The sequence below is a fragment of the Athene cunicularia genome (assembly GCF_003259725.1).
Source record: "Athene cunicularia isolate RWA chromosome 4 unlocalized genomic scaffold, athCun1 chr4_part2, whole genome shotgun sequence".
Lineage (NCBI taxonomy): Eukaryota > Metazoa > Chordata > Aves > Strigiformes > Strigidae > Athene > Athene cunicularia.
In genome coordinates, this window is record NW_020799099.1 from 22,802,478 (window position 1) to 22,830,079 (window position 27,602).

The 27,602-nt window shown below is 37.8% G+C and overlaps 1 protein-coding gene across 3 annotated transcripts in view; it reads right to left on the bottom strand.

The window, feature by feature from the left end:
- CCSER1 (coiled-coil serine rich protein 1) overlaps positions 1–27,602 on the bottom strand; it is a 646,489-nt gene that overhangs the window by 529,502 nt on the left and 89,385 nt on the right. For all 3 annotated transcript variants that reach the window (XM_026847667.1, XM_026847668.1, XM_026847666.1), the window contains exon 4: positions 18,943–19,063. In XM_026847667.1, coding sequence (XP_026703468.1) covers positions 18,943–19,063 — 121 coding nt within the window. The remainder of the gene's footprint in view (positions 1–18,942; positions 19,064–27,602) is intronic.

The window sequence follows — 27,602 nt, forward strand, 5'->3', positions numbered from 1 at the left end:
ATTGGCAGTATGTAACTATTTACTTATGTAAACAGCAATATGATGACATATGTACTCCAATGAATTTGTGTAGGATTCCATTGAAGCTAAAATAGTCAATTTTTCAGTAAAACTAACAAGTGAACAAGAAAATACTAAGTGTTGTTTCTAGGGTCCAAGGAAGCTGCTCAGCAGCTATTTGAGGTTTCTTGTCACAGCATTGTATTGAACCACTGACACCTACAGGCATAGCTGCATATATTAATTCTTCAAGCAATAATACCTCTGCAGCTTCACTTGTTATGAGACAAGACACCTCTGAGGATAAGCAATGGAACTGCCTTGGACAGCCTGATTTATTGGCAAGGTACATGGGAATCCAATGTGGATGGCACATGCATCCCATTTCATATGAAGTATTTCTCCCCATTCTCCCCGCTGAAAAAGAAGCAAATGAGTAGATGAAATTGTTTCTGCATTATCAGGAGTTTCCTAAGCCTGTGTCATTATTCTGGTTTTATCCTGGTGTAAAGAAGATGTAGGCAACTAAACTGACCCTTATGAACCTCATGTATGGCCAATTAAAGACCCCCAATGATACACTGCTTATATGTATTGCCTAGTAGATTTGAAATTTTGCCTGACTCCGATAGCTACTGGTTTGAAGTTGATCACAGGGAAGCATGATGTATTATTAAGTTAACTCATTTATAATCACTGCTCTTACTTTTGACTATTGCTGACTTTACTTCATTACATATAATAAGGACAATGTATTTAGAAAATATTTTAGAAAGTGTTCAGGGTCTAATAAAAATTAGTTTAAAGCTAAGGAAAATTGCTTCCTTCAACTAAGTCAAGCTAACTTTAAGCAAACTCCAGCATAGTAACCGACCATCACACGTATGAAGATCATAAATACCTATTTTAAGACAAGATTTAAAAAAACCCAACCAGATTAATTAGCTGGTCTCGTACGAATGACTCTACCAGATTTTCTCCATAGTGCTAGCAAAAATAATGCACAAAATTAAGCTTTCTGAAAGATCCGGTTTGCCCTTTACTTACTTTGCAATGGTCATTTAAAAAAACAGGTAGATGTGGCAAATCAGGCCAATGCTGCCTATAAGAGTAATAGATGCAAGCCTGCTTTTACTTCATCGAAAAGGAAGTAATCATTTGGTAATATACTTAATGCCCAAAATCACGGGAATACCCCATTTATGAAGCCTTAGCAATGGCTAAGCTTGAGTTAGCTTCCTCCAGCCCAAGTGAGGAAAGCAATCTATAGAAACGTACTCATTATCTTTTTTTGTCTAAAGCTAGACGTCTTGTCTGCCTTCTATTACTTTTTTTTTTTTTTTTTTTTTTGAGGTCATCTTTGAAGCAGCTGTCAAGAAAGAAAAACGTCCCTTGCCGGAGGAAGCACACCCGTGCCTGGTCCTCCCAGCTGTGCACAGCCTGTGGCACAGCCAGGCTGCACGGCGCCTGCACTCGCTGCTCTGGTCTCTGACTATCAGAGATACTACCAGGCTAGACAATGGGAAACAGGGCTCAAACGAGGAAGTATTTCAAACAGATAATGCTGACTCCTAAACTCATTTCAGTTCTGTTAGCAATTTGTCTGCAGGCAGCACAACAGATTTGTCTCAATTCCCATTAAAGGCAATTTCATCAGCTTTTCAATACGGCTTTGAACAGGCTCGGGATGGTAATGAAGCAGCACATAATAATCATGGCAGCTATACATTTGGAGCGTATAGACTCTGCAGTAGTGCTCAGTGGGAATTTCGCAGAGGACTACTAACAGAGATCTGCACAAAACCATCTGTAACACAACTTACTAGCTCCACAGCTCTCAAATCCTTCTCCTTCAGGGAGGAGGACGTCAAGGTCAATGAATATTTGGGAAGTTGAGAAGGCTGCTGAGCTCAATCATACTCAGCATTACCTAGCCCTAGTTTTCTGCTTATTCATTCTTGACAGCAATTTGGAGTTAAACTGAGAAATTTAAGGTTATTAAATGATCTAAACAAATGAATGTGGGTGAAAGCGAAAACAGTTGTAAAGAGATGTGCTCTCCCCAAAATGCAGAATACAGAAAATTACAGTTTATAACACTGTGGCTGCAAGATATAAAACACTTTCTTGCTTTTTAAAGGTGTCTTGTAAGAGAAGAGGAACTGCCCACACTGGTGAAGTAAAGGTCCCAAACAAGCAAAAATGTGTCAAAATCTAGAGACTTTTGCCTTGCTTATGATTGCACACACGTATATCAGTTAGTCCTGGGACTATCAATAATGATACAGAAGCATTTTCACAACAATACAGAGTCTTCCCTTTTTTCTCATATACAACTGTGAAAAAATGCTGCACAACAATCTCATAATAAATATTACATCCAAACCAAAAGAGTCGAGACTTTCAAGTATATATCCTTAGTGCCCCTAAATACGTGTTTCTCAATGTACTCTTACTTCAGTACTAAAAATAAACGAGCTGTATGGTGCTTCAAATTGAAAGGTAGGCACTCTCACTTTACAAGTAAGCACAGAGAATTAGATTACATATTTAGCAGAGTTTATGTAACTACTGGGCTGTAGTTCAACATCAACACATTCCCACATCTGGAGTTTGAAAAAGATGGTTACACAGAAGTAACACAGTATTGTTTAATGCATATTTAAATAATAACATATTTTCCGATTTGTTTCTTATAAAGGAAATCAAGGAACCTTCTCCTTTTTAAATTCATTGTCATATCATGAAAGTAAGTGTGCTAATTGGCTTCAGCTAGTTTAGCTTACTCCAAGGGATCAAATTTCAAATGTTCCCAACTCTCAAAGACTGGGCCAGTTTCAGTACATAACTGAGCATTCCTGATGATTAAGCTTTTAAAGCCTCCTCGACAGATATATAAAATTTCTGATTTCAATCAAAAGACACTTCAAATGAAATTATTTAATATTTGCTCTACTGCAAATACTCTACAACCTTGATGCTATAAGTACTCCCCATTTGACATTCTTTTAACAAATATAAAAGTTGAGGTACAGATGATAATGTTTAGAGCCAAAAAAATAATACAAATAATGTTAACACCTGGCTTGGCAATATTATTAAGTATAACATACATAATATGATTGTGCAATCCTATTTGAAAACACTTAAGCTTTAGTGAAATACAGAAATTATAATTTTCTTTCTCCTCTAGAGTATAGATTCACTATTTCCAGGTTAAGAGAATAAAGATTAAAGTATGCCAAAGAAAGTGTGAAACTATTACAGATACCATGATCTAAGTAAGATTTATGACATAGTATTACATCTCTTGTAAACGGCCCCAGAAATAAAACAATTCATCCACATTGTTCTTTCATTCACTAATCCTCTTTTGCAAAATGTTTTTTGCTACACAATTCAGAATCTCTAACTCCAAAAATCAGTGGTAGAAAAATGGGGGGAAAGCGGGAAAAGGGAACACAAAACCACCAACATATTGTAGAGAGATATTTAAAAGCTTTTCCTTCAAACATTTCATGATATTTAGTCTTTTCCTTGGAAAGCTTTCATGGCTTTTGACTCAGAAGAACATAATTTCTCTTGTATACACACAGTGGTTTGTAATGCTGAAAAACCTCTCTCTAACTGTTCCCATAGTAACCAAAACCATTCTATTATATGTATTTAATTGTTGCTTTTTCAAGTATAATCTATTATTGTAGCTGGAGTCAGAGTGTTCTGTTGCCATCTAAATTACGGATTCCCTGAAGTCTATCAGGCGTTCATTATAAATTCAAGTTTGCTTTCAGTAATTCAGAATTTAAAGCCTTTAGTGTATTTTATTGTGTAGTATCAAATTAAAAAAAAATATCAGGAATAAGTACATAGATAGCACAAAGCTGAAAGCATTAAATATTATTTTGAACAGGTGAATTTTAGTAATTTCAACTTTAAATATGAGGATAAACAATCCTTGCTAGAGCCAATATCAAAATTCCCTACTTGAATAAGATACAACTCTTTTCTGAACTATGGCTCAGCTTTGTGATTCATTCCTGTAAAGTACTTGGACTGAATTCTAAGTTCTTAAAATGTATTCCTGATTTTAGGTGACACCTTTAAAGAACAGAAGTAATTGCTGGGAGAATAGATGAAGAATGATGCTTTGCTGTCTTAAATAATCTGGTTTATATCAGCACTGTATTTATTCCCTGAATTTTAATGGCAGTGTATAATTTTAAACTGCAGCACAGCTGATGAGTACAGAACTTGAAAACAGTTACAAATAGTATTTATTATTACATCATACTTGCATTACTCCATGTCAAGTCCATCTGATAGTAAGTAAAATATATTTTGTGTGCTATTTTTAAGTGTATTTGCTCCCACCACACCAGCACAGGATTTAGAAAATAATATGGTAATCCTACTTCTGAACACTTGTTCTTTCTCACTGACCCATAAATGCTATTTTCTAGCTCCTCCATTAGTTATACCAAATAGTGGTATTTGGGATGCACTGTTACTTGGAGAAGAAAGGAGGAGGTTTTTCTTTAGCTATGGAGGTACATGGCATGTTTTAGAGTGCTGCAATGTACTTTGCCAGAACTGACAACAAATAATATAGCAATGTTTATCTAGACAGTATGTCTGAACGTTTTATTTTTTCCAGTCAAAAATATCAATCCCTTCTATTTATTCAGGTCCAGGTAAGGAATAGGAAAATAAGATTATAACGCTAGATTAAAATTTTAAAAGTATTACAAAAATAAGGCTCAAAATACAGCCCCATTAATAGAAGGCTATTGTAGGACAACAGAACTTGGCATCACCTTATCACTTATTTTGTCTGTCAAAAAGCACTTCTGTTTCTCCTGTCCTGCATTTAAACTGTACGTATAAGACAAATTCAGATTTTAAAATAAAATAATGCTCTTCATTCTTGGTTCTCATAATATTTATTCCTGGTTGGTTTGTGGCTCTGATTTGAGGTCTCTGTCACATCTGCACCTACTACTGCCAGCACAGAGAAGTCCTTTACAACTCAGTATCTTCTGAAGTAGTAACCTAGGCACATAGTAAAATCGTATATAAAGATGTATATTACACAAAAGGACATAATAAAAAGATAATTGGAAGTGGGACTAGAATACTCCCGAAAAAAACAATATTAAAATTAGGGATAAGGTAGTAAGTCAGTGCAACAGTTACATGAACATTACCATACTTTTGAGTGAATACCCTATAGGCTTTTCTGTATAAACAAATAGACAAATTATAAGCACAACTGATTAAAAACGTGGGAAAACTTACCTCAAAGCTACCCCTCTTTTTCCCCTGCCTGTGCTCCCCTTGATTGTTCCTAATAGCTCACTCCCAGTAATCTTTTATCCATGTTTCCCCCATCCTATTTGTTTTGCTCTTCCCAGGAATCCTCCTGGGATCTGGGGGATTCGCTGAACATATAAACCAGCTGATTTTGGAGCAAAAAAAGGGAGAGAGCTGCAGGTTGTAGCCTATGTCATATTTTGATGGATATATATGCATGCTTCTGAAAAAGCTACCTCACAGTTAGGATGCAAGCACTGGCTTCTTTTTCTTTCCCTGCTTCTCTTTTTTGGAGGCATTTATTAAAGCTGTACACAAGTTGATGTTGTGGGCTGCTTTAATGAAAGCTCTAAATCTGAATTATTAATAGGTGGATATATGCGCAATATGTGCTCTTACATATTTAATCAATGTAGCAGCAGCAAGTCTTTTTCATGTGCATCAAAAGCTACATCCTACTCCATTGTGTAATGAGAAAGACAGGATTAAAATACCAAAAGCAAAACAATTTGTATTCAAAACAATTGGAGTAAAACCCTACTATATCCACAAAGACCTAGTAAGTTAACTTGGTGCAGAAAGCACGTGAAATACTTACAGGTATGTCACAGGAAAAAGTATTATTTCCTCACAACATCAGTGAACTTTTTACATGGTGGCTACTGCAGCTACTACTGATAAAAGGCAGCTTGACCAGTCCATCTCCTTAGTACAAGCAGAGCTTAACCTTGCTCCTGGAGCACAAAGAGGAAGAACTTTTATTTGTATTCACTTCATAACTGCATGGATAATTTTTGCAATGTTCAGCTATTTTAAATTCATTGTTGCTTTGTACAGTCTTTTGTCTTTACAGCTTAACTTTATTGCAATATAACTGCAAATTTATGATTCAATTCAACCGCACCAATGCTGCATGTGTCCTAGCATGTTGATGCAGTGTTCCTACACTCCCAGCTTGCTTTTTTTTTTTTCCATGCTGTAGGTGTCTTATGTCTCCATATGGTGGCCAAAACAGCCACTGAATTGACTGGAAAAAGAGGGGAGAGGAGAAAAAGAGCGAGCAATAGTACTGCTTAACATTTTTAGCAAAAGCCTTCCACCTCCGCTATCAGCAAATGCAAGCAAGTAAATCACAACGTATTTAATACTCAGTGTAAACACAGATTTTGATTGGTTACTAAAATCTCTCAGGGCCATTCATAAGTACATTGAAAATGTACATACACAAGGAAGAGGGATATTGCCTCTATATCTTCGTTACCTCCAGGAAAAAATAAGAACAAATCAAACTGGAGCTGGAGGTGGGGGTAAGGAGATTGGTTATTAAAATTATTTCTGTCCTTTCTCTAATATCTCTTTTTTACTCTGCAACACAGAAAATCTCGCTTTTACAAATACTGATATTTAGATTATGCACACTTCTGGAGCATCTCCATCTGGTTTTGCAAAATAAAAATTGAAATCCCACTGACTGTATGTGAGACATAGCATGCAGGTATGTATATTTTTTCACATAATTCATTCCCTCTAGGATGCAGGTAATACCTTAACTTAAAGACCATGAAGCACTTTCTACATTTTTAAGCATTATGCTGACTGAACTTAGTTTGCTCCAATGGTATTCCTATTTAAGTCATGATAATACAATTCAGAGTAGTATATTTTCTTAACAAAGATAACTAATACAGCCACTGCACAGGATGATTGATGCTTTTAGGAACGTTCTGCAAACTACATAGTTTAGAAAAGCCCTCAATGAAACCAACAACAGCACCATCACAACACTATTGTTTTTCACAGATCAGATTCAAAAGAATACCTGATAACGTTTTCACTGAAAGCATACAATGAGCTGTAAAACAGCACAGCATAGTCCAATAGCTATACCATGCAATCATAAATGCAAATCTACCTAGTTTTTCCCTGACATCCCTTTCCCCTACTTTCCAGTGACAGTAAGAAATTGCCAAGAAGTGATGGTTTTTGTTATGCTTCAGAGACATTGTTAAATTACTGTGAAAGTGAAACAAATATATCTCTGCTATGTACTTGATCTGTTTTTTCTAGTTTTAATCTACAATACATTTGTCTAACCAAATTAAGTACTTTGCAATCCTAGCATTACATGCACAATCATATTTCCTTCATATTTGTTTTCCATTTTATGATGCTTTAATTGTTCACAAGTAATAACATAGTTGATTAATTTTTATATTTGAGCGGCAATTATGCTTTGAAATCTAATTTGTAAAAACTGGAGTTGTACTTTAATACCAACACCACAGGCTTCTAAATGAGAAAACAAATTATCCCCCGGTCCCTTCTCCACCACCACTTCCCACCTCTTTAGCATTTAGAGAATGATACCTCAGACTGATGTTTCTGCCGCACAAAAGTACAGACCCAAACCTGCCTTAATTTCCTTGTGAGATGGTAAAATACAGCCACTGGATGTGGCTCAAACAGAACTTTAATTACTGTTTAGCCACAGCTGATGCTTTTACATACCAGAAAGTATAATTCTGTTTCTGGAGTGATTCCCTCAGATTAAGCACTTCCACTTAATCTTGTGCAAGTCTGAGTCAAGGAAGTCAAGTTTAACAAATATTTTTGCCCCAATTTTACAGCCATATAACTTCTGTATCCTCTCAAGATTTTGGACTTACTAGAGTACAAGAAAAAGGAATAAATGGGCACAGCTGGCACTTCTCTCTTTATCTCTATTTGAATTAAATGGGCTTTCTCCCAAAGCTCTCAGTTCTGTACTTTAAAAGCATGTTCCTTTGGTGAGTTTTCACAGTGACTGTAAATTCTCATTAGGAAAAACCAGGCATAGAGGTTAACAATGGCATTTAACATTGTCTTACCGATTGCTGCAGTATGCTACAAGAATTGATTATTGAAATACAAATTTAACAACCACTATGCAACATAAGTGCATATAAACTAACTTTACACTTAAGACTATCATAAAAATGGCTTTTTTGAAATGAGAAAAAAGACCAGACAGTTAGACCAAAGTGTTTGTTTTGAGGTTTCATTGTGCTGCACTAAAATCAAGTTCTTTCAGCCCCTTGAATAAGTACGTGCTAAATAAAAACTTTAGATCTCCTTTAATACATAAAGCTGAGGGAGTAACAATGGTTATTCTGTTTATGTTGGCCATGAATTTAGGCTGGATGAAATTAAAGTCTGTTTTCCACAGGAAACTTTTTTTTTTTTTAAATAGCCCAAGTAAACGAGTGAGTCATTTTCCACATGCTCAACTATAACCCTAGCTCAGAAAGACATTATGTCTGAGTGGCTTCGTACAGTCATCCCAGCAGATGATGGGTATGCTCTACAGGGCTTAGGCAGCTGCCATGTAGGATAATGGAAAACACCATAATTTTATTAGAATAATGAAGCCTGTAAGTGACTAATGCTACAATTTAGAACAGTAACTCTTCAGATACGGATCTCCAGATAAAATAATTGATGTTCGATTGCCTAAGCCTGTTACAGCAGCTCAGCTTCCTAGAATATCTCAACCATCTCTGCCTTCATTGCATCCATTTCAAGTTACCAGGTAACATTTCATTTACTTCAACTACATCTCCTTTTAGACTTTCTCCAGAGGTTAAGGAGTCTCGATATATATGTAATCGTTCCCATTTCATCACACAATGAAAATCTCAGCACAAAATTACAATTCAAACATATCCCATATAGTCATAACCATGCCTTATGGTTCATTGCTCTAATTACAACATATATGCCAAGAATATTTTGCAATGATTACTCAAGATCATTAGCTTAGAAGAGTTCTTGTTTGCTGAGTGTTAGGCTGTCACTTCGGCATTCGGTTGATACTGGTGGTTTGACTCATACTTCTCACCAATGTAAATAAAGCAGAAACTTCTAGACACTACAATACACACAGGATAAAATTTCCAATCTTGAACCAAGCATATCTTAAGCACCTGCCTTTATATATATATATATATATATATATATATATATCTGGGTGACAACTGGCATCTCTTCAAATAAGATCTCTGATTAAATACTGCAAAATTACTTATCTTGATGTATTCCTTCTTTTTAAATTTCTGGACATGAAGGATGAGCAAATCTGATGACTGAAGTTTTCACTATGCAGAATTGTCCAGTATCACAGAGGAAAAAGAAAAGGATGCATGGGAATGCACACATTTTAATTTAATTTATGAATAAAAAAAAATTTATCTCATGTCTGATACATAAATGGATAAGCTTACTCTAAGGACATTCTTATTAGAGTGATGGCCAAAACCAGAATGACATTATGGTATCATAAAGGTATTTAAATTTAGGGATGTTAATGGAACAGAGTGATCTTTTATTCTTGCTTCAGGCTAAACCAGAGCCATCTTCTAAATGTAACTGTGATTTGGTGACAATGTTTTTCTTATCATGACTTCAAGTCTGGTTAAGAAATTGTAGTCATTGATGCAGTTATGTTGTCCATGATTGCTGCTGAAGCACGGGCAATTTATGTTCCAGATTACTATAATAGCATTGTCCTTTGTTTGTACAGTCCAATGCTTTAAGTCAGTTTTGATCATACTCTGTGCCAATGTAAAGTACAATAACTATTTTGACTCCAAAGGCTCTATACAAGCCTTCACCATTTGGAGTTCAGATGCACCATTTTTCAGCAAATCTGTATTATCCCTACACGTTTTTAGTTCCTGAATTTACTTTTATTAATAAAGATTAACTACACAATGGTACAATGCACTAGTCTTATTTTTATATCAACTTGGAAATGCCAATGTTCTTGACACTCCATGCTTTGATTCCAAGTGACCTCATTAAGCACCTTGCTTAACATGTCATCCCTGTATCTTTTCACGAACTGAAGTTCAGTAACATCAGTAATACTTTAAGGGCAATGACTGAAACACCTATGGTCAATTGTCCATTAGAAATCAAGTCTCTTGTCAGAGGGAAGAGGAAGCTTTCCAAGCAAATGACCATATTTGCAAAGGATCAGAGCTTTCTTGGCAGGGCTATAGATAAAATCTACATAACACTTTTCTTCCATAGTACAATTGCCATTACTCTGCCTCCTACATTATTCACCACCACACAGGAAAAGACAGGACTTGAACTACAAAATATTGAAAATATTAAGGTCTGAAATTATAATTAGTTAGTAGCTCTCAAAAACCAGTTTATTCAACATTTGCAACTAAAGATCAAATTAAACTGTACAGAACTTCTTAATTCTTCAGTTGTAAACAACTGTCCAAGATATTTAAAATACTTAGATTATTTTCCTGTCAGTCTTTCCTATAAATTGCTGGTTGCTGTGACTGAGGAAGAATGTGAGAACTGATGATGCTTCCATTCTATAACCAGATACAAAGTTCCTTTCATATTTGTTTTGCAGTGCAATTATATTTCCTTTGCACAACTGTTATTTATTTTATAAATGTTTGTACATCATTATCATTTTTGCAGTGGCCAGACACAGAAAAAAAAAAAAAAGGAACATCAGAGTCTGGTTTATGCTTTTGGTTTTCCTTAGAACAAGCAGAAAGATATCAAAATTTCCTATCAAATTTCCTAAAATGTAAGATACATTAATGTTTTTTAGCCATCCTTACATCTACACAGAGGAAGAGCTGCACCTCCACCAACAGAGTATAAAGTAGGAAAGCTGCAGGGTCCTGCAAGGAGCACAGGTGGCAGGAAGGAGAAATGGCTGTTCTCCTCAGGGGTGCTGGGAGCAGATGTGGTGCAGTGAAGCAGAGGAAGCACCCTGTGGAGGTGATGGGTGGGACCTGAACCCACATGTGCATGCCCCACCATTCTGGCCTGCACCCTCCGGAGGCACAGGCATGGCTGGTTCCCAAAGGAGGACCTCCACTACCCATGTGTTTTGAGAAATTCTTGGAATGCATTTGGCCCTTGCAGAAACATATTTGATTCCTACTAGTCCAGGAAGTTATTTTAAAGGCGTATTTGACCACTGACAGCATAAGCACATTTCTTATATTACTCAGTTTCAAAGTACCTGCATTAAAGAAATGGATATAAATTCTACCTCCTCTACTTCTTACCTTTAACTACAGTGTTACAGTGGAAAGTACACTGTAATTCAGCTGAGTTGGAACCACAACTATCAAACCATCATTCCAGAGCAAGACTGGGCATCCCTATACAATCCATATTACCCAAAGAATGACACATGCTTTCATAGTGCATCGTCCCAGTTATACAGGAAACTGAAACAGTTCAATCATCTTTTATCAGGTTGTCCAGACAAGTCTGAAAAGTGTTCATTTTTCACATTATCAAAACATGCCTTATTGAATGGGCTGTCAAAGTAGACACAAATCTTGCAGTGGGGTACCACCACCTGACAACCTGGCTGCATTAGAACTACACTTCATGTCACTACCAAGGAGCACCAAAAATTACAGAGGTAGAATAACAACACTGTTGCTGAGGGGGAAAAGAAGTCTTTCCTGAGATTTATCAAGATATCAACAAAATTAGAGGGAGAGAAAAAGGAAAGGAAAATCTGCAACTAAATAAGTGAATACTATATAATCAGCTTGATTTGAACTCCTTTTGAAAGGAATTAGGCAAGGCTGCAAGAATCAAAAAGGATTACCAGTGTCTTCAGACACAGTAATTACATTTTTACAACTTGAATATCTCAGAAAGAAAATGCTCCTAAACTTTAGAATATTCTTACTGCAGCTACCAAATATAGGATATATATGCACCAAAACCTTCCTAGATGCCAAACTGAGCATCTGTACTAAACATTGCACTATCAAATGGCATTAAAGCTATAATTCTCCCACTTACCACCCTGTTTCCCATCAGGAAGAACCCAGCTAGTCACTGTGACTCCAAGGAGCCCTCTCATGTGTTTGAACTCACGCATAATAATCTTGCACAGGTACGTATAGTCAAAAGGCTCAAGTTAAACAGCTTTGGCACGGCAGAATATTGAAAGGATTCACTACATAGGCCCATTCAGGCATTTACCAGAAGAAAAATCTGACTTTTCCTAAGAGCCTGCAGAACTGCAGCATATAGAATCACAGAATAGAATCATAGAATGGTTTGGGTTGGAAGGGACATTTGAAAGTCATCCAGTCCAACCCCCCTGCAATGAAGCGGGGACATCTTCAACTAGATCAGGTTGCTCAGAGACCCATCCAGCCTGACCCTGAATGTTTTCAGGGATGGGACATCTACCACCTCTCTGGGCAACCTGCTCCAGTGTTTCACCACCCTCAATGTAAACAATTTCTTCCTTATATCTAGTCTGAACCCACCTTGTTTTAGTTTAAAACCATTATCTCTTGTCCTCTCACTTACTTAGGATCTTCATCTGGAAAACTTCCCTAGAGCTCAGGAAAATATTTCTGACATTGAAAACAGTTGGCAAATTACTGCATCTGCTTCATGATATGACAAGATCTGTAGCTCTAAAAACAATTTAGCAGCAAATAATTTCTCTAAAAAAAAAAATAAATCAGAAACGTGATGGCAGTTGAAGTGCAAATGGACTAATCAGCTTTAAATTGGCCAGCTCAAAGGGCTACATGTTGCCTTTGCTATCATGGCTCAGAAAGAGCTGCAGTAAGAATATTCTAAAGTTTAGGAGCATTTTCTTTTTGAGCCATGATAGCAATGACATGCAGGGCAGCCATACTCAAAGACACCAATCAAATGAAGTACACAAGTACCTGCTTAAATTTAAATCCCAGAAATTAAAAATTATGCACCTGAATTTCACTATACATTTTTCAAGTACTAGTTGCACAAGAATGGTTTTCTGTGTTTACATATGAACAGCACACAGCAGCAGAACATTGTCTGCTCAGACACGTGTATCTGGGAAGCTTCTTTTTCCACACTGTCCCTTGCAGTTTCAGCTTTCAGCTAATAGTCTGTCCACAGAAGCTGAAACTAAGTTGTTTTAAAACATAACATCTAGTTCCCTGAGCCATGTCTCAATTCCCATGCTCCCTTGTAAAAACTTGAAATAGAAGGGAGAATTCCTCATGTCACTGCTCTGTCCTAGCAGTTGATTTATTTATATTTGAATTCAGATAAGAAAAACTATCTAAAGAAGGAGGAAAAGGCTGAGGTGCTTAATGCCTTATCTGCCTCAGTCTTTAATATAGGACTAGTTGTATTGAGGGAATCCATCCTTCTCAGCTAGAAGAGAGAGACAGGGAGAAAAACACCCCCTTTATTCTAGGAGGAGACAGTCAGTGACCTGCTGCATCATGTACAGACATGCAAGTCTATGGGACCAGATGGGATATACCCAAGGGTGCTGAAGGAGCTGGCTGGAGTGCTCGCCAAACCGCTTTCCATCATTTACCAGCAGTCCTGGCTGACCGGAGAGGTCCCAACAGATTGGAAACTGGCCAGTGTGACACCCATATATAAGAAGGGTCAGAAGGATGATCTGGGAAATTAGAGGCCTGTCAGCTTGACTTCAGTTCCCGGGAAGCTGATGGAGCAGCTCATCCTGAGTACCATCACACAACACATGCAGGACAACCAGATGCTCAGGCCCAGTCAGCACGGGTTTATGAAAGGCAGGTCCTGCCTGACAAATCTGATCTCGTTCCACGAAAGGGTGAACTGTTATTGGATGAGGGAAAGGCTGTGCATGTTGTTTACCCTGACTTCAGGAAGGCCTTTGACACCATTTCCCACAGCATTCTCCTGGTGAAACTGGCTGCTTGAGGCTTGGATGGGCACACGCTTTGCTGGGTAAAAAACTGTCTGGATGGCCGGGCCCAAAGAGTTGTGGTGAACAGAGTTAAATCCAGTTGGCGGCCGGTCACGAGTGGTGTCCCCCAGGGCTGGGTTTTGGGGCCACTCCTGTTTAACATCTTTATTGATGATCTAGACGAGGGGATCGAGTGCACCCTCAGTCAGTTTGCAGATGACACCCAGTTGGGTGGGAGTGTTGATCTGCTCGAGGGCAGGGAGGCTCTGCAGAGAGACCTGGACAGGCTGGAGCCATGGGCTGAGCCCAACTGGAGGAGTTTCAATCAGGCCAAATGCCGGGGGCTGCCCTTGGGCCACAACAACCCCCAGCAGTGCTACAGGCTTGGGGAGGAGTGGCTGGAGAGCTGCCAGTCAGAGAGGGACCTGGGGGGGTTGATTGACAGCCGGCTGAACAAGAGCCATCAGTGTGCCCAGGGGGCCAAGAAGGCCAATGGCATCCTGGCTTGTGTCAGCAATAGCGTGGCCAGCAGGGACAGGGAAGGGATCTGACCCCTGTACTCGGCACTAGTGAGGCCGCCCCTCGATTCCTGTGTTCAGTTTTGGGCCCCTCACTACAAAAAGGACATTGAATGACTCGAGCGTGTCCAGAGAAGGGCAACGGAGCTGGTGCAGGGTCTGGAGCACAGGTCGTACGGGGAGCGGCTGAGGGAACTGGGGGTGTTTAGTCTGGAGAAGAGGAGGCTGAGGGGAGACCTCATCGCCCTCTACAGCTCCCTGAAAGGAGGTTGCAGAGAGCTGGGGATGAGTCTCTAACTGAGCAATAAGCAATAGGACAAGAGGGAATGGCCTCAAGTTGTGCCAGAGAAGGTTTAGACTGGATATTAGGAAGCATTTCTTTCCAGAATAGATTGTTGGGCATTGGAATGGGCTGCCCAGGGAGGTGGTGGAGTCCCCATCCCTGGAGGTGCTCAAGAGTTGGGTTGACATAGTGCTGAGGGATATGGTGTAGTTGGGAATTGTTAATGTTCAGTTGATGGTTGGACTGGATGATATTAAAGGTCTCTTCCAACCTAAACAATTCTGTGATTCTGTGAACTGAAATACAGACAGAATACACTGTTCAAATTGTTTTAGCATTTGGGCACCTTTGAGAGCAACTGACTGATGTATCACTACAACAACACAAAGATAACTTTAACGTTACAGAATCGTCTAGGTTGGAAATGACTTTGAAGACCACCTAGTTCAGACAGCATGAGGTTTTTAAGTTCTTGTATTTCTACAAAACATAACAAAGTTAATGCAACATCCTAAACAAAGTGGAGCGCCCAGAGGACAAAGCAAGGTAGAGCTCACATTTCTTGATTTTCATCCTGACCTCACACTGGCATTGAGACTATACATATATTTCTCTGCATCACAGTTTGTTGTGGAATGGAAGGACAAAATTTATAAAGGGGTGCTCTTGCTCATGCCAGCTGAGCACTGAAAGCACGCTTTGTGGACTGCAGAAAACAAGAAGTCTTGTGCATTGTTCTCTCATTTTAAAAAAGTGAAATTCACCCATTTCAAAATGCGTATTTACAGAAGAGCAGCAAATCCCTATTGTGTGCTACTGGCCTTCAAGGCAACACAGAATAATGGCCAAAGCACCTAGCAAGGACTTCATTTTCCTCCTGCATGTGATATAGCTTTACCAAACATGTTCCTTATGCTTCTTATGATGGGGATGTCACTCCCAGGCTGCTAAAGATATGGTGTTTGCTTGGCCAGAGTCTTCTCTGCTTATTTTGTGGCTATCACATTAGTCAGCAACGTGCATTCCTGCTGAATACTGAGGGAGGGGGATTTGCCCCATGCACAATCACACAAGAGTTAGCAATTACCTATATATCACTAAGGAATTGCTTCCTAACAAATGTTTTGAGCTTCTAAGAAAAATCATGGAGAAAAAAATTGGCCTTTTATTACTCCAATCCTGATAACACCTAATCACTGACACTTCAAAGAACCATTAAGCTTTGCTACTACCAATTCTGGCACGATTCTTTGATGCTCATAATAAAATTACATTCAGCAAATACACTGCATTATTTAAAGCCACTAAACAGTTTCTTTCTAAGACAAACTAACATCATTATTCAAATATTACACAATTCATATTAAAGGCTTTTGTTTTTTTTCCCCATGCCCAGCTTCACAGCTTCTGTCCTGAAGGTCTTGGATATAATTCCACCATGGTTTACAATATAATTATTTCTAGTTATTTGTAACTGCTTAACATCTTATTATGATTAATATGTATTTTCTCTGTTTCGGATTAAACACTGCTCCCTTATACAGATTTAGAAAACAGTATTCAAAACATACTCTGTCCAAGGCCCTGGTGGCAGCAACTTCTTCTTACAAGACCTCAACGGGTGGCCACAGCTCAGCCCTCTGCAATAGTCACAGGTTTGGGACATACAAGTCAAAACCATTCAGGCTCACAAAGATAAGCATAAAAAACAAGGCATCAGTGTCATTTCCCACAGAGGTAGTTACAAATACCAATAATTATAATTCATCTCCATGGACTCTGCACTGAAGTCAATAGAATTCAACATGTGCCAAGACCTTCCTCTTGCTTGATGTTTAATACTGTCAGAGACAGATGACACTAGAATATTTACACACAGGAGTTGGGATCTCGTCTGCTTCCATTAAAACTGGGTATGAGGAAAATTATCTACATGTAGAAAGTACAGGGTGAAAAGAAAGAAGTGAAAGGTATGCTGATGTTTCTCAGTACTTGGGATTTTCTTGAAGGTGTATGCTTTCACCCCCCTAAAATTACTTTGAAGGTTTCTACAGTATTTGCTGACTTTCTGTAATAACCAACATGTAAAAGTTTTCCAGCAAGGTGTTTCTGTTTCATTTCTGATATAAAATTATAGACTCATAGAATGGTTTGGGTTGTAAGGGACCTTAAAGTTCATCTCATCCCAACGCCCCTGCCATGGGCAGGGACACCTTCCACTAGCCCGGGTTGCTCAAAGCCCCGTCCAACCTGGCCTTGAACACTGCCAGGGAGGGGGCAGCCACAGCTTCTCTGGGAAACCTGTGCCAGGGTCTCACCACCCTCACAGTGAAGGATTTCCTTACATCTAATTGAAATCTACCCTCTTTTATTTTAAAGCCATTATCCCTTACACTATCATAAGAAAGAAATGCTGGTTTCAAGATACTAATACAATGATGCTGTTTCATGTGAAGAAGTTAAAATATATTTAATTTTTTTAAGCACATGTTTGTTTCTTTTGAAAGAATTCCAGAGCCACAACTTTTTAGATGTGAAAACCAGAAGAGTAGGAGAGGCTAGAACATGTTGCTGAGACCTCTGAGTACATAAGACAAGCATGATCTAAGTCTATATGCTTAGAAGATATCACTAGTCAGTTGCAAAGAAAAAAAATTTAAAAGTCAAGCACACCAAAAAGGAGATTAATATACTTGCTAATACCAATAAGGCGAAGGAAAAATAATCTAGAAGGTGGCATCATTCAGCTTTCAAGTACATACAAAACAGACATAGGAGTTTCCTTACTTTGAATTTTTAAGTGATTATGAAATGCTGAAACTGGTGACAGTAGAGGAAAAAGTCAACCAAATAACAGTGCAGGCTTGCCTTTTAGTGGAAAGGAGGCAAAACTCTGTTATGCTCTTTGAATCACGAAAATTATTCTTGATTTCAACACAGTGTTTTTGCAGCCCATTGCCTTTCAAATCCCTTAGTATTCAGAAAGCCATACAACTGAAACACTAAAACAATTAGATGCTAACAGTATTTCTAACTTTTAATCATTGTAATAATACCTAGCTGATAGGCAATATACTGTATTAAATTTTAAGTACAGGTAGACTAAATGAAATAGGTTTAATCACCAGATTGAAAAGGACACCACAGTCAGATACAGACTTAAACCACAGACCTCTACCAAGATTCCATCCCATCTAATCGAATCAAATCCAATCCACTAGTGGTGTTTTGGAGAGTTTTTTGGGAGGTGGGGGGATGTTTTCCTTGTCTTACAGTAATTGGCATGCAAGTTAGGACTTCATAGAAAAGTTCAAAGCTAAATCCGTGTATATCCAAAGAAGCGGAATACTAAACATAAATGATAACGACCAATAATGGGTGTTGTATTATCTATCATTATGTTTTTAATTACCTTCCACAGTTTCAAATGCACAGACTCCAAGTTTGTGTTGTGCTAAAGTATTACTGTTACGTTTTCTTTCTTTTCATGAAAAAGAAGTTCCTTTCATTCTCCACAGACTCAATTGTTAAGAAACAACCATCCTGTTTGTTACTGCAAGACAAATATTACTGTGTATGCTGTGATTATGATTCTCATCTAATGCAAGATATCACATTACAGTCTATTTGATGAAACAGAATTTCCCTGGAACACCACTACCACACTTTTGAAGATGTCATCGTACATCGTACCACAGGAGTAAAGTAGTCACTAAAAAATACAGAAATCTCAGATGAGCAGAACACTTAGGAATTATGTTCTTTCTGAAAATCAACTACTGACTAGAAAAACTGTGCAAGAATGAAAGGACTATTTAAACAAAAAATAATCACCTTATTAAGCCTGTTAAAAAGTCAATTTCTCAGAGTATAAATGCCCATTTTCCTCTATATACCTCATTACCAAAAGCCTTGGAAAAAGGTAGGCTAATGAAGAAAAGAAGCAGCCTAGCCTCAGGCCAATTTCTGCTTTTGGAAATGCCTGTGTAACTATTAATGAAACAGAATGCAGGTGTATATGCAAACCACAAGAAAGAATCTGGACTAGTGTTTAAATTGCACTTGCAATAGATCATGTTATTTGAATAACTCACTGTTTAGACACATCAGGCATTATTGTCTGTTCTTTTTTCCTTGTATCCACTGTCGGCTCTACAGGGGTAAGTACTACAGCAGCACATGAGACTATCGACTGGTACGAGTCTTCCCGGCAAACTGCAAAGGTAAAAAAAAAAAAATAAATCTCAGCGTTAAAGAGTGAACTCTGTATTTTAAATGTTTAAAGGAAAAAAAAAATACTGTCAAGACATACCGTGATAAACAAAAATGCTTACAATTCATCAGATTTCACTGTGGTCACCAATGAAAACTTCATTGTTTTTCACATTAAAGTTCTTGCTTGGCACTTTTTGGGGGACAGACTGATGCCCCATCATCATTCATCACATTCTACCTAGCACATTATCCGGTGTCAGTATGCTGTAGTTCACTGGTGTGTCCGAGTCCTCAAAGGACTTATATTTCCATAAATTACATCAGAAAATGATGCACTACTACTTCCTTTTCCATCACAAACTGAAAATGAGAGTGGAAATTATGGTTTTCAAACCTCCCACCTTCAAAAATTTCAGACTTTGTAAGAAAATAGATTTGAGAAAATGTGATTAGTGATTTATTTTGTCTTCAAGCATTACATCTCCCTTTAATCCAAAAATGCCAAACCTGAATGTTCTAGCACTGATATCTGATATATTGATTCATGCTTTCCATTTATACAAATTAGCTACGTATTACTGTGCTGAATGATATAACTTAGAAGATATTTAGAGCTAGAAGATTGATCATTATTTCAGCTGAGCATCTGGCTCAATTAGCACTAATAAATGAATACCCCAAAGTTCCTGACCTTCAAATACACAGCTATATTTGTTAAAAGTTATACATATTCTAAATTGCAAGTGTCACTATTAATTTAGCACTTAGCAGTCACCATTCCTACTGATTTTGAAGGTATAGATTTTCTTTACAGCCAAGGTGTACCTTTATGATCCAAATAAAACCTTCAATTAAGAGTTGGTTGTATTGAACAAAGCACAGTAGCTTCTTATATATACATTTATGGCACTGTTGTATGTATTATATATAAACAGAAAGAAATGTGGTGGCCTATCTTTTAAACAGAAAATCACAAAGTATTTGATATGTATAACATACAAAACTGTTTTACTGAGTGTACGCATGTACATACACAGCCAACAGTTCAGCATGTAAACCAAGGATGACCACAACAAATACTCAGCAATTCAAAACCAGAAAGAACCTACTTTATAAGCATATACATTTATGAAAGATTGTAACAGCTGGAAACACTGAACTACGGCATTTATTTACCAATAGAAAACTTGTTTCTGAAGACTTTCCTACTTTCCATCCTACATAATCGTGCCTTCCTAGTGCCCACAATAATGTACCTTTTGCACAACCTATGCTCCTCTTACAAAGGAAACAAAACCACTAAATCTTCATCCACATCGTCTTGACTGGGCCAAGAACAACTAACTGTGGTCTTTTACCCTGAGCATTCAAATCCCATTCAGCATGAATTCATCACACATCAGCAAGATAGACTGCATGCCCAATGAATACCCTGGAGCAATAACTGGTACTTTAAGGCAGCTAGAGAGTAGATTTTAAGGAACAGGTCAGAACAGGGTGGGATATAAAGGTCAGAAAAGCACAAAGGTGTTCCTTTCTTCATAGCAATTCTGAGCCATTCAGCAAGCAGCAAAAATGGTCACAGCACAGACAGATTCTGTCAAGAAGAGAACATTTTTATTGAGTACATGTAATTACATTTAACATATTCGATGTTCTCCAGCATCACTTATGCTTGTATTTTTAAATATTAACATGCACGTTGGGCTGAGTGACTATGATGCATAAACATGATTAGTACTGAAACCTTACCGTCATTTTTCTTTGGAACCAGAGCTACTCAAAACTTTGTCACTATCAGAGACACCCACCTCCAAAACTTGGTCATACCCAAAAAGAACTTGCTACACTGCCTACAGGTATACAAGTGGGATATACACTGTAGCTTAATGCATAACAAATTAAGAAGGGAACTTGTCCTAAGTATGTTGAATTAGAGAGATTACATAAGAAAGAAAGAATTTTAAATTATTTTTATACTACTATGTTACATGCAACCAGCAGACCATCTACTAGCAAGGTATAATTCGCTAGGCTCCAATTCATGTACAAAAGAGTACCTTCTCACTACAACCAGTGACCGAATATGTGCAAATAGGAACACTTATGTTTATTTGACTCTTGATTTACAGTCAAAGAATTCTAAAAAGATAGGTTTGTCAAAAGGCAATATTGATATTCAGTACCTGATTTTTAACCTGAAACACTAATAAAAAAGGGGGAGTAAAGGATGAAGCAAAAATGAATATTTCTTTAAAAGACCTATGGTACCACTTGAATATCTAGTTATTACTTTAGAACTTTTAAAATGGTGACTACGGAAGCATCACAAAGTAGGATTTTTCCTATATCAGCCACTGTCCATCAGAGCAGTTACAAAGATAGATAAAATACAAAAATCACAATTAACAAAGATGACATTACTAGTCTCCTACCCTGTACAGGAATTTCACAAATGAATAAAACTGTGAAATTGCTTCTGTTTAATAATTAATGCTATATAGGAGTTGTATAATCCCCTAATTTACAGCTGAAGACAAACCCAGTGGTCATCCAGTGGTCTGAGCTCATGGAATTTATTATCCTCCCATTCTAGACAGCAATACTTTTTGGTCTGGTTTTTGAAAACCACTACAATGCCTCCTTTTTATCTCAAGTTTCTGTGCACAGAGTCATAAGTCATTATGGGACAGTATAATTAACTAAAATGTCATGAAATAGCAAAAAGTAATTTTCACCTACTGGAGTGTAGTCTCTTAGTATCTGTTCATAACTTGCATTAAAATAATGAGAATGTGCTTGAATGTGGACCCTCAACTTTAACATTGATGGGAATGGGCACTGTTATACTTAAGGAGACTGTTTTCCTTTTGCACTTCAAACTTTTTTTGCATGTAGCTTCTTTTCTACACCTTTATTTTTAGATAAAAGTCGCTTACATTACCCCAAAAAAAGTCCATTAGTGATGTCCACATATCATACTCTTCATAAATCCAAATCTCTTAGATACTCAGAATACTACAAACCTCAGAATAATTAACCCTTTTAAACATAAAGCCTCTCACGTGTCCAATTTGCACTTTAACAGCCAGCAAGAACTTTACAAATTTAGCTTTACCACATGAATTGTAAGGAAAATAGAGAAAAGCAGAATTTTCAATCATCTGAGGTGGTGTTCGGAAAAGCCAAGAACATAAACAGCTGTCCCAGCCAATTACATTATTCCTGACATGAGTGTGCAAGTTAATTCCCTACTCACCACTCTCTGGGCCACCACTCAGCCAGTTTTCAATTCATCCCACACTCTGCTCATCCAGCCCATACATCAACAGGTTGTCTATGAGGATCTTACGGGAGACGGAGTTGAAAGCCTTACTCAAGTCATGGTACACAATATCCACTGCTCCAATAAAGAAACCAGTAAGATAATTCTCCCATCTATCAGCTACATTTTTGGCACACAAACATTACATACATGTTGTAAGTAGAGGTTCATTATCACACTTGCTGTTGCATACCTCCAGGAGTGTGGGAAAAAACTCTACAAGGTATCAACATAAAGGGAAACAATCAGCTAATTTTATACTAACTGTAGCAATTTCTTTAAGCTTAAGAGACTAATACTTAGTATCTCAGAATGTGTTATAAACCAAGTACTTCCTGAAAAAATAAGTCATTTGCATTCAAGTGAGATGGCATCATAAAGGACAACTCTACAGAAAAAGGAAACAACAGTCTAATATCATAATATTATTATAAAAGATATGTACTGCTTTTGAAGTTGCATAATTTCTCCCTAGATTCTTGAATTTATACTTTAATGATGCATACAGTTTGTTTTCTTCCATTGCCAAGTGTTTTAAAAGTACCCCATCTATTTATCACTAGGAGTGCTGGCCTGGATTTACTCTCATTGGTTTAAGCAGTCACAGAACATCATTCACTATCAAAATAGATCTCTACATCTGAGAAGAAAAACATTAGCTTTTTTTTTTTCCTTTGCTGTTTCTTTCAAGAACAATGAGAATGACTAATTAAACAGTTTTCTTCTACTTTGAACCAACCAGTGAAAAATTTTTATTTCCCTAAATAGCAGGACAGTAGGAAGCCTTCAACAGCTAGAATCTATCTCTCTGGAGAATAAAAATATTTTTAAGCTCTAGGGGTGTCATTTACAGTGTCTACTTCAAACATTGTTAATTGTATATATTTTTTCCCCATTTTTTTTTAGTAAGGAGAGAGAAAAATCTGGTTATCACCACTCACTATCAAAAAAAGTCTCCCTTGAAACAAGATGCAAGTGATGGTTAGATGAAATTAGCAGCAAATACTACCTGCTTAGAGAAAACAGAAGGGAAATGTTCATATGCAATGTGCAGTGAAGCATAAGGGACTCATGACACAGGGAGACAGAAAACAGTGAAGTATTTCTGGATTTGAAAAAGACGGGCACTTATTCTGACAATTCAAATTATTTACACTTGTGCCTGTAAAGTTTAAAATAATCATCTGTCATCGTTCAAGAGACAGATCAAATCTGGAAACAACTGCTGTTTCATACCAAAAAACCTTCTGCTTTGGTAAAAGCCAGGCAACCAGCCAGAAGCATGGAAGGTGCGAAGTACTTTCCCCTGAAATATCTGTCAGCTGCCACTGTAAAAGATAAAGGACTGAAGCATGGGGAAGCAATGTCTGGATCCCAAGTATCCAACCGCACATTCCTTTTACTACTGAAGGCCAGAAGATACACCAATTCTCAGTATAGGCATTAACATTTTGGAACAGTGTTTTCTAAAAATTACCCTGCCATGACAAGGCTCAGAAAATGAGCTACCCCCTGAGGTGCTAGGACAGGGAAGAGCTGCAAGATATGCTACCCATACACAGGTTTTTCATATAAGGAAAACATGAGGCAAAGAACTGTTACATGCAAAACAGAGATTTTGCTTAAAAAAAAAAAAAAAAAACAACAACACAAAAGCCAACCAATCTTTATAGACTAGTCTAGTTTTGAGGACAAGTGAAGACCTGAGAAAAGAAAAAGTAACATTTAAAACATTTAACTCAAGCTATTTTCCCAGAAAATCTACTCAACTAGAAATAGTTTATACAAGAGGATCTTGAAATCTAGTCAATTAATTCTGGTATCTCCAGTAAGAACTCTGGTTAATCACTGTGCTAATCTTTTCCTCACCACACTGACATGTTCTCTGATATTCCTGGTCCACTCAGCAGGCTCAGAAAAGAACCACTGTTCAGATCTGCCTCTTCATCAACCCCAAACATCACCTGCATGAAACACTTAGCAAAACCAAGTGTATGATTTCAGTTCCATACCATCTTTCTCAGCCCCAGAAAAACAACAGTCTTTTAATACTTTGTTATTAAACCCTAAAGCCCAAGGAGACTTTCAGTCTCTTTAAAGAAACATAAAAGGTCAAGATACACGTGAAAGCAATTTTTTCCCATCAACTTAAAAAAGCCTAATATTAAAAAACTAATTTTTAAAAAAAGACTAATTTTCCTGATGCTTGATTCTAGATTTGATGACGGTCTTTGGGGAGAAATAAGGAAACTAAATGGATCTCTATTTCATCAGTAGTTCAATAGTTATTCTAGGGCCCCTTGCCCCTTAGAAACATTCATATTTCACAGTATTGGCCAGATGAATACTTAAGAGAATGAGACTATACACTCACAGTCCCCAAAGGGTTTGCTGTAATAATTCTGCAATAAAACCACAGGCCCAGTTCTTAAACACTGCATAGTCACAATCAGAAATTTTGTAATAGCAACGTTTACAGGCCCATTACAGGCAAATGAATTACTTTCTATCAGGTTCTTACGTTTCCTGGCAGTTTTGTAGTACTCAGAAAGGCTGCACACACGTATCTGCTTTGTGCTATCCACACCAGCAGCCAGCGGCGAAGGATACAGAACACGGCATTAAGCAGGAGCCAGGGAATTCTAGCATACCAGCAGTTTTGCAGTGATTACCTGCACCCTTGCTTTTGTATCCTATATTTGTTTGTTTGCACAAGCCACTGTGATAATATGGTAATAGCCACATGTGAAATTTGGGCTTATTGACTTGTACTCTATGTATAAGAAATTAAACTGTAAGAAGCAGGAAATGCCACTTCTTCTAATGTTAATGTAAAATGATACTGAATAGAAGGGTATGCCCCGATCACCTAAGGACCCTATGGACATGGTAAGTGATGGAAACACCGACTGCTAAAATAATCACTTTATGACGACACTGGTGGCCCACTTGCATGTTTTCTGTTACATACACTGTATTGACAGAATGACTGTAGTTTGGTCTCTCTCCATATGGACAGGGCAGCACCTTAATTCCTGTTCAGAGCCTTCTCAAGCAGCCTCCCTCAGCTTATAATGACTTGCAGACTTGCTTAAACAGTGGGGTTGTGTCTGTACTTATTAATCCCTCACAGACTTTATGAATCTGCTCAGTTATTTCCATTCTTGCATAAACTTACAGCACTCACAATGTCCTGTCCAGTTCCAAAGCTAAACTATAGGTTACATGAAGAAATATTCCTATTGGCGCACTTCAAGAAAGTTTCATTTGACTTTCCCAATTTTAGTATCGAAAAAGACGATGCAAAATTCCTCCTTCACTTTCCACTCAGGATTTTACAGACTTCTTTTGAATGCTTTGCCGGTCATCTCTGTTACTGGCTGCAGAATCTGTTTGTTCCTGTATAAAACCTGTTTCATATCTCTGACTATCTTGCTAACTCCTCCACGAACAACCACTCCTTGTTGCAGTTACTGAAATAATGCATCACTGTGGCCACAGCAGAACTATAACTGGATTCACAGAAAATCAGGTAGGTTAGTTTTTCAGCTGTAACTACCATACACTTAAAACATGAAAAGTATATCTATTTATGCTTGTGGCTGCTTCTAAAATACTTTCTTATTCACAGTGAACTACTTAAAGCAAATATTGTTGCAAGCAGCCTACACAGGAATTGCAAAAATAACTTTTGAAAATAAAGCATATTCTATATCCAGTAGGCAGGCATTGCTTCTCAATATCAAAAAGCATTGTTTTAGTGTTATCATTAGGACTTCTGAAGTAACAACTAATTTTCATTAGCTTTTGGCAACACTACCAGTCAGGGTGATGCCACAGGCTTGCATTTTTAGTACTGTAGTATGTGGCTTGTTTTGTGACATGGACATGCATAAAACCCACGTGCGTAAAGCTTGTGATGAAAGAGACTAATGAGCTGAACCTCAACAATCATGTTTAATTCTAAGTGCAGGAAGTTTCATAACTGAACAGTATAAATATCCATTAGAATAAAAATTAGTCATTTGGTGTAGGATTCATGGCAATAATCACCATGTGGTCCAAGTAAGTGCATCACTTTATCCACAAAAAGGCTTTGAAGATAACTGGTTAAATCACTTTCCCAGAGAAAGTATCTGCAGGTAAGTTCATGGGGCAAAGGAGGCTCACCCAGACCTCCTCTGCCAGTAGCATGTCTGCTGGTCTCAGCCTATACACAAGCCTGAGTTCTCAAACCCCTTGGTCCTCCTGACTTACCAGCAGAGCCACAAAGTGAGAGGCTGCATGCAGAAGCCCTTGCTGGGAAATAAGAAAGAAAAATGCCACAGTCCCGGGTGATGGAAGAAAGAAGATTAGCCAAAGCCTCCACTTCTCTAGTAAGAATGCAAAAGGTATTACTGAAAGTGCCAATTTCAGACAGAGGCATAAAGCCACTCCCTGGTAATAGCCATAAGGAAACTGGGAAACTCTTGTCTCTCCTCCTAAAGGACATGGAGGAAATCCCAGCAGAGATATCACCAGCCTCAAGAGCTGGCTGCCTACAAATTCCCTTTTCAGCCAAGAAAAAAAAATAGTCTTAGTTCTGTTTTTGATCACATTTGGGTTTCTATTTAAGCTGTGTGACATCTTCAAGGAAAGGAGAGAAACAGGAGCAACTGTGACACTGGCATCTTAAAAGAAGGAATATAAAAAGACCTGCAGGGCATTTCTGTAGGCACAATACAAGCCCCTGAAGGAATGACTACTCTAACAACAATATTCTCGACTGCCATTCACCACAAGTAAAACCGTCAAAACTCAATAGCAAGTGTTTTCAGGAGCACAGAATCTTGGCTTGAACTATTATTCTTGGCCTAGCTGAAATAAAGACTGACAGGCAAGCAAGATTAATTTATTGTTGTTTGTGTTGAATGGCTGTAGTCACAAGAAATTAATTTAAACAATTAATACACAGATAAACCTCCAAAAGCATAGCTTCCCAAGAGAAATTATTAAATAAAATCACGTCAGCTCTCCTTGCAGTTTCTAAAACAAAAGCTCACCAGGAAAATTATGTGAGGTATTTTTGTTTTGCAAGAGTATGAGGCTATTTGGCTTTCTGTTCTAACCGTAATGGCAGCTGCTGGGGGGGGGCATGAGGTACAGCTGCCAGTAGAGTTGTACATCATCTCAGTTGCAGAATGACGGCCTTTGTCAACCTCACTGACAAGCAAC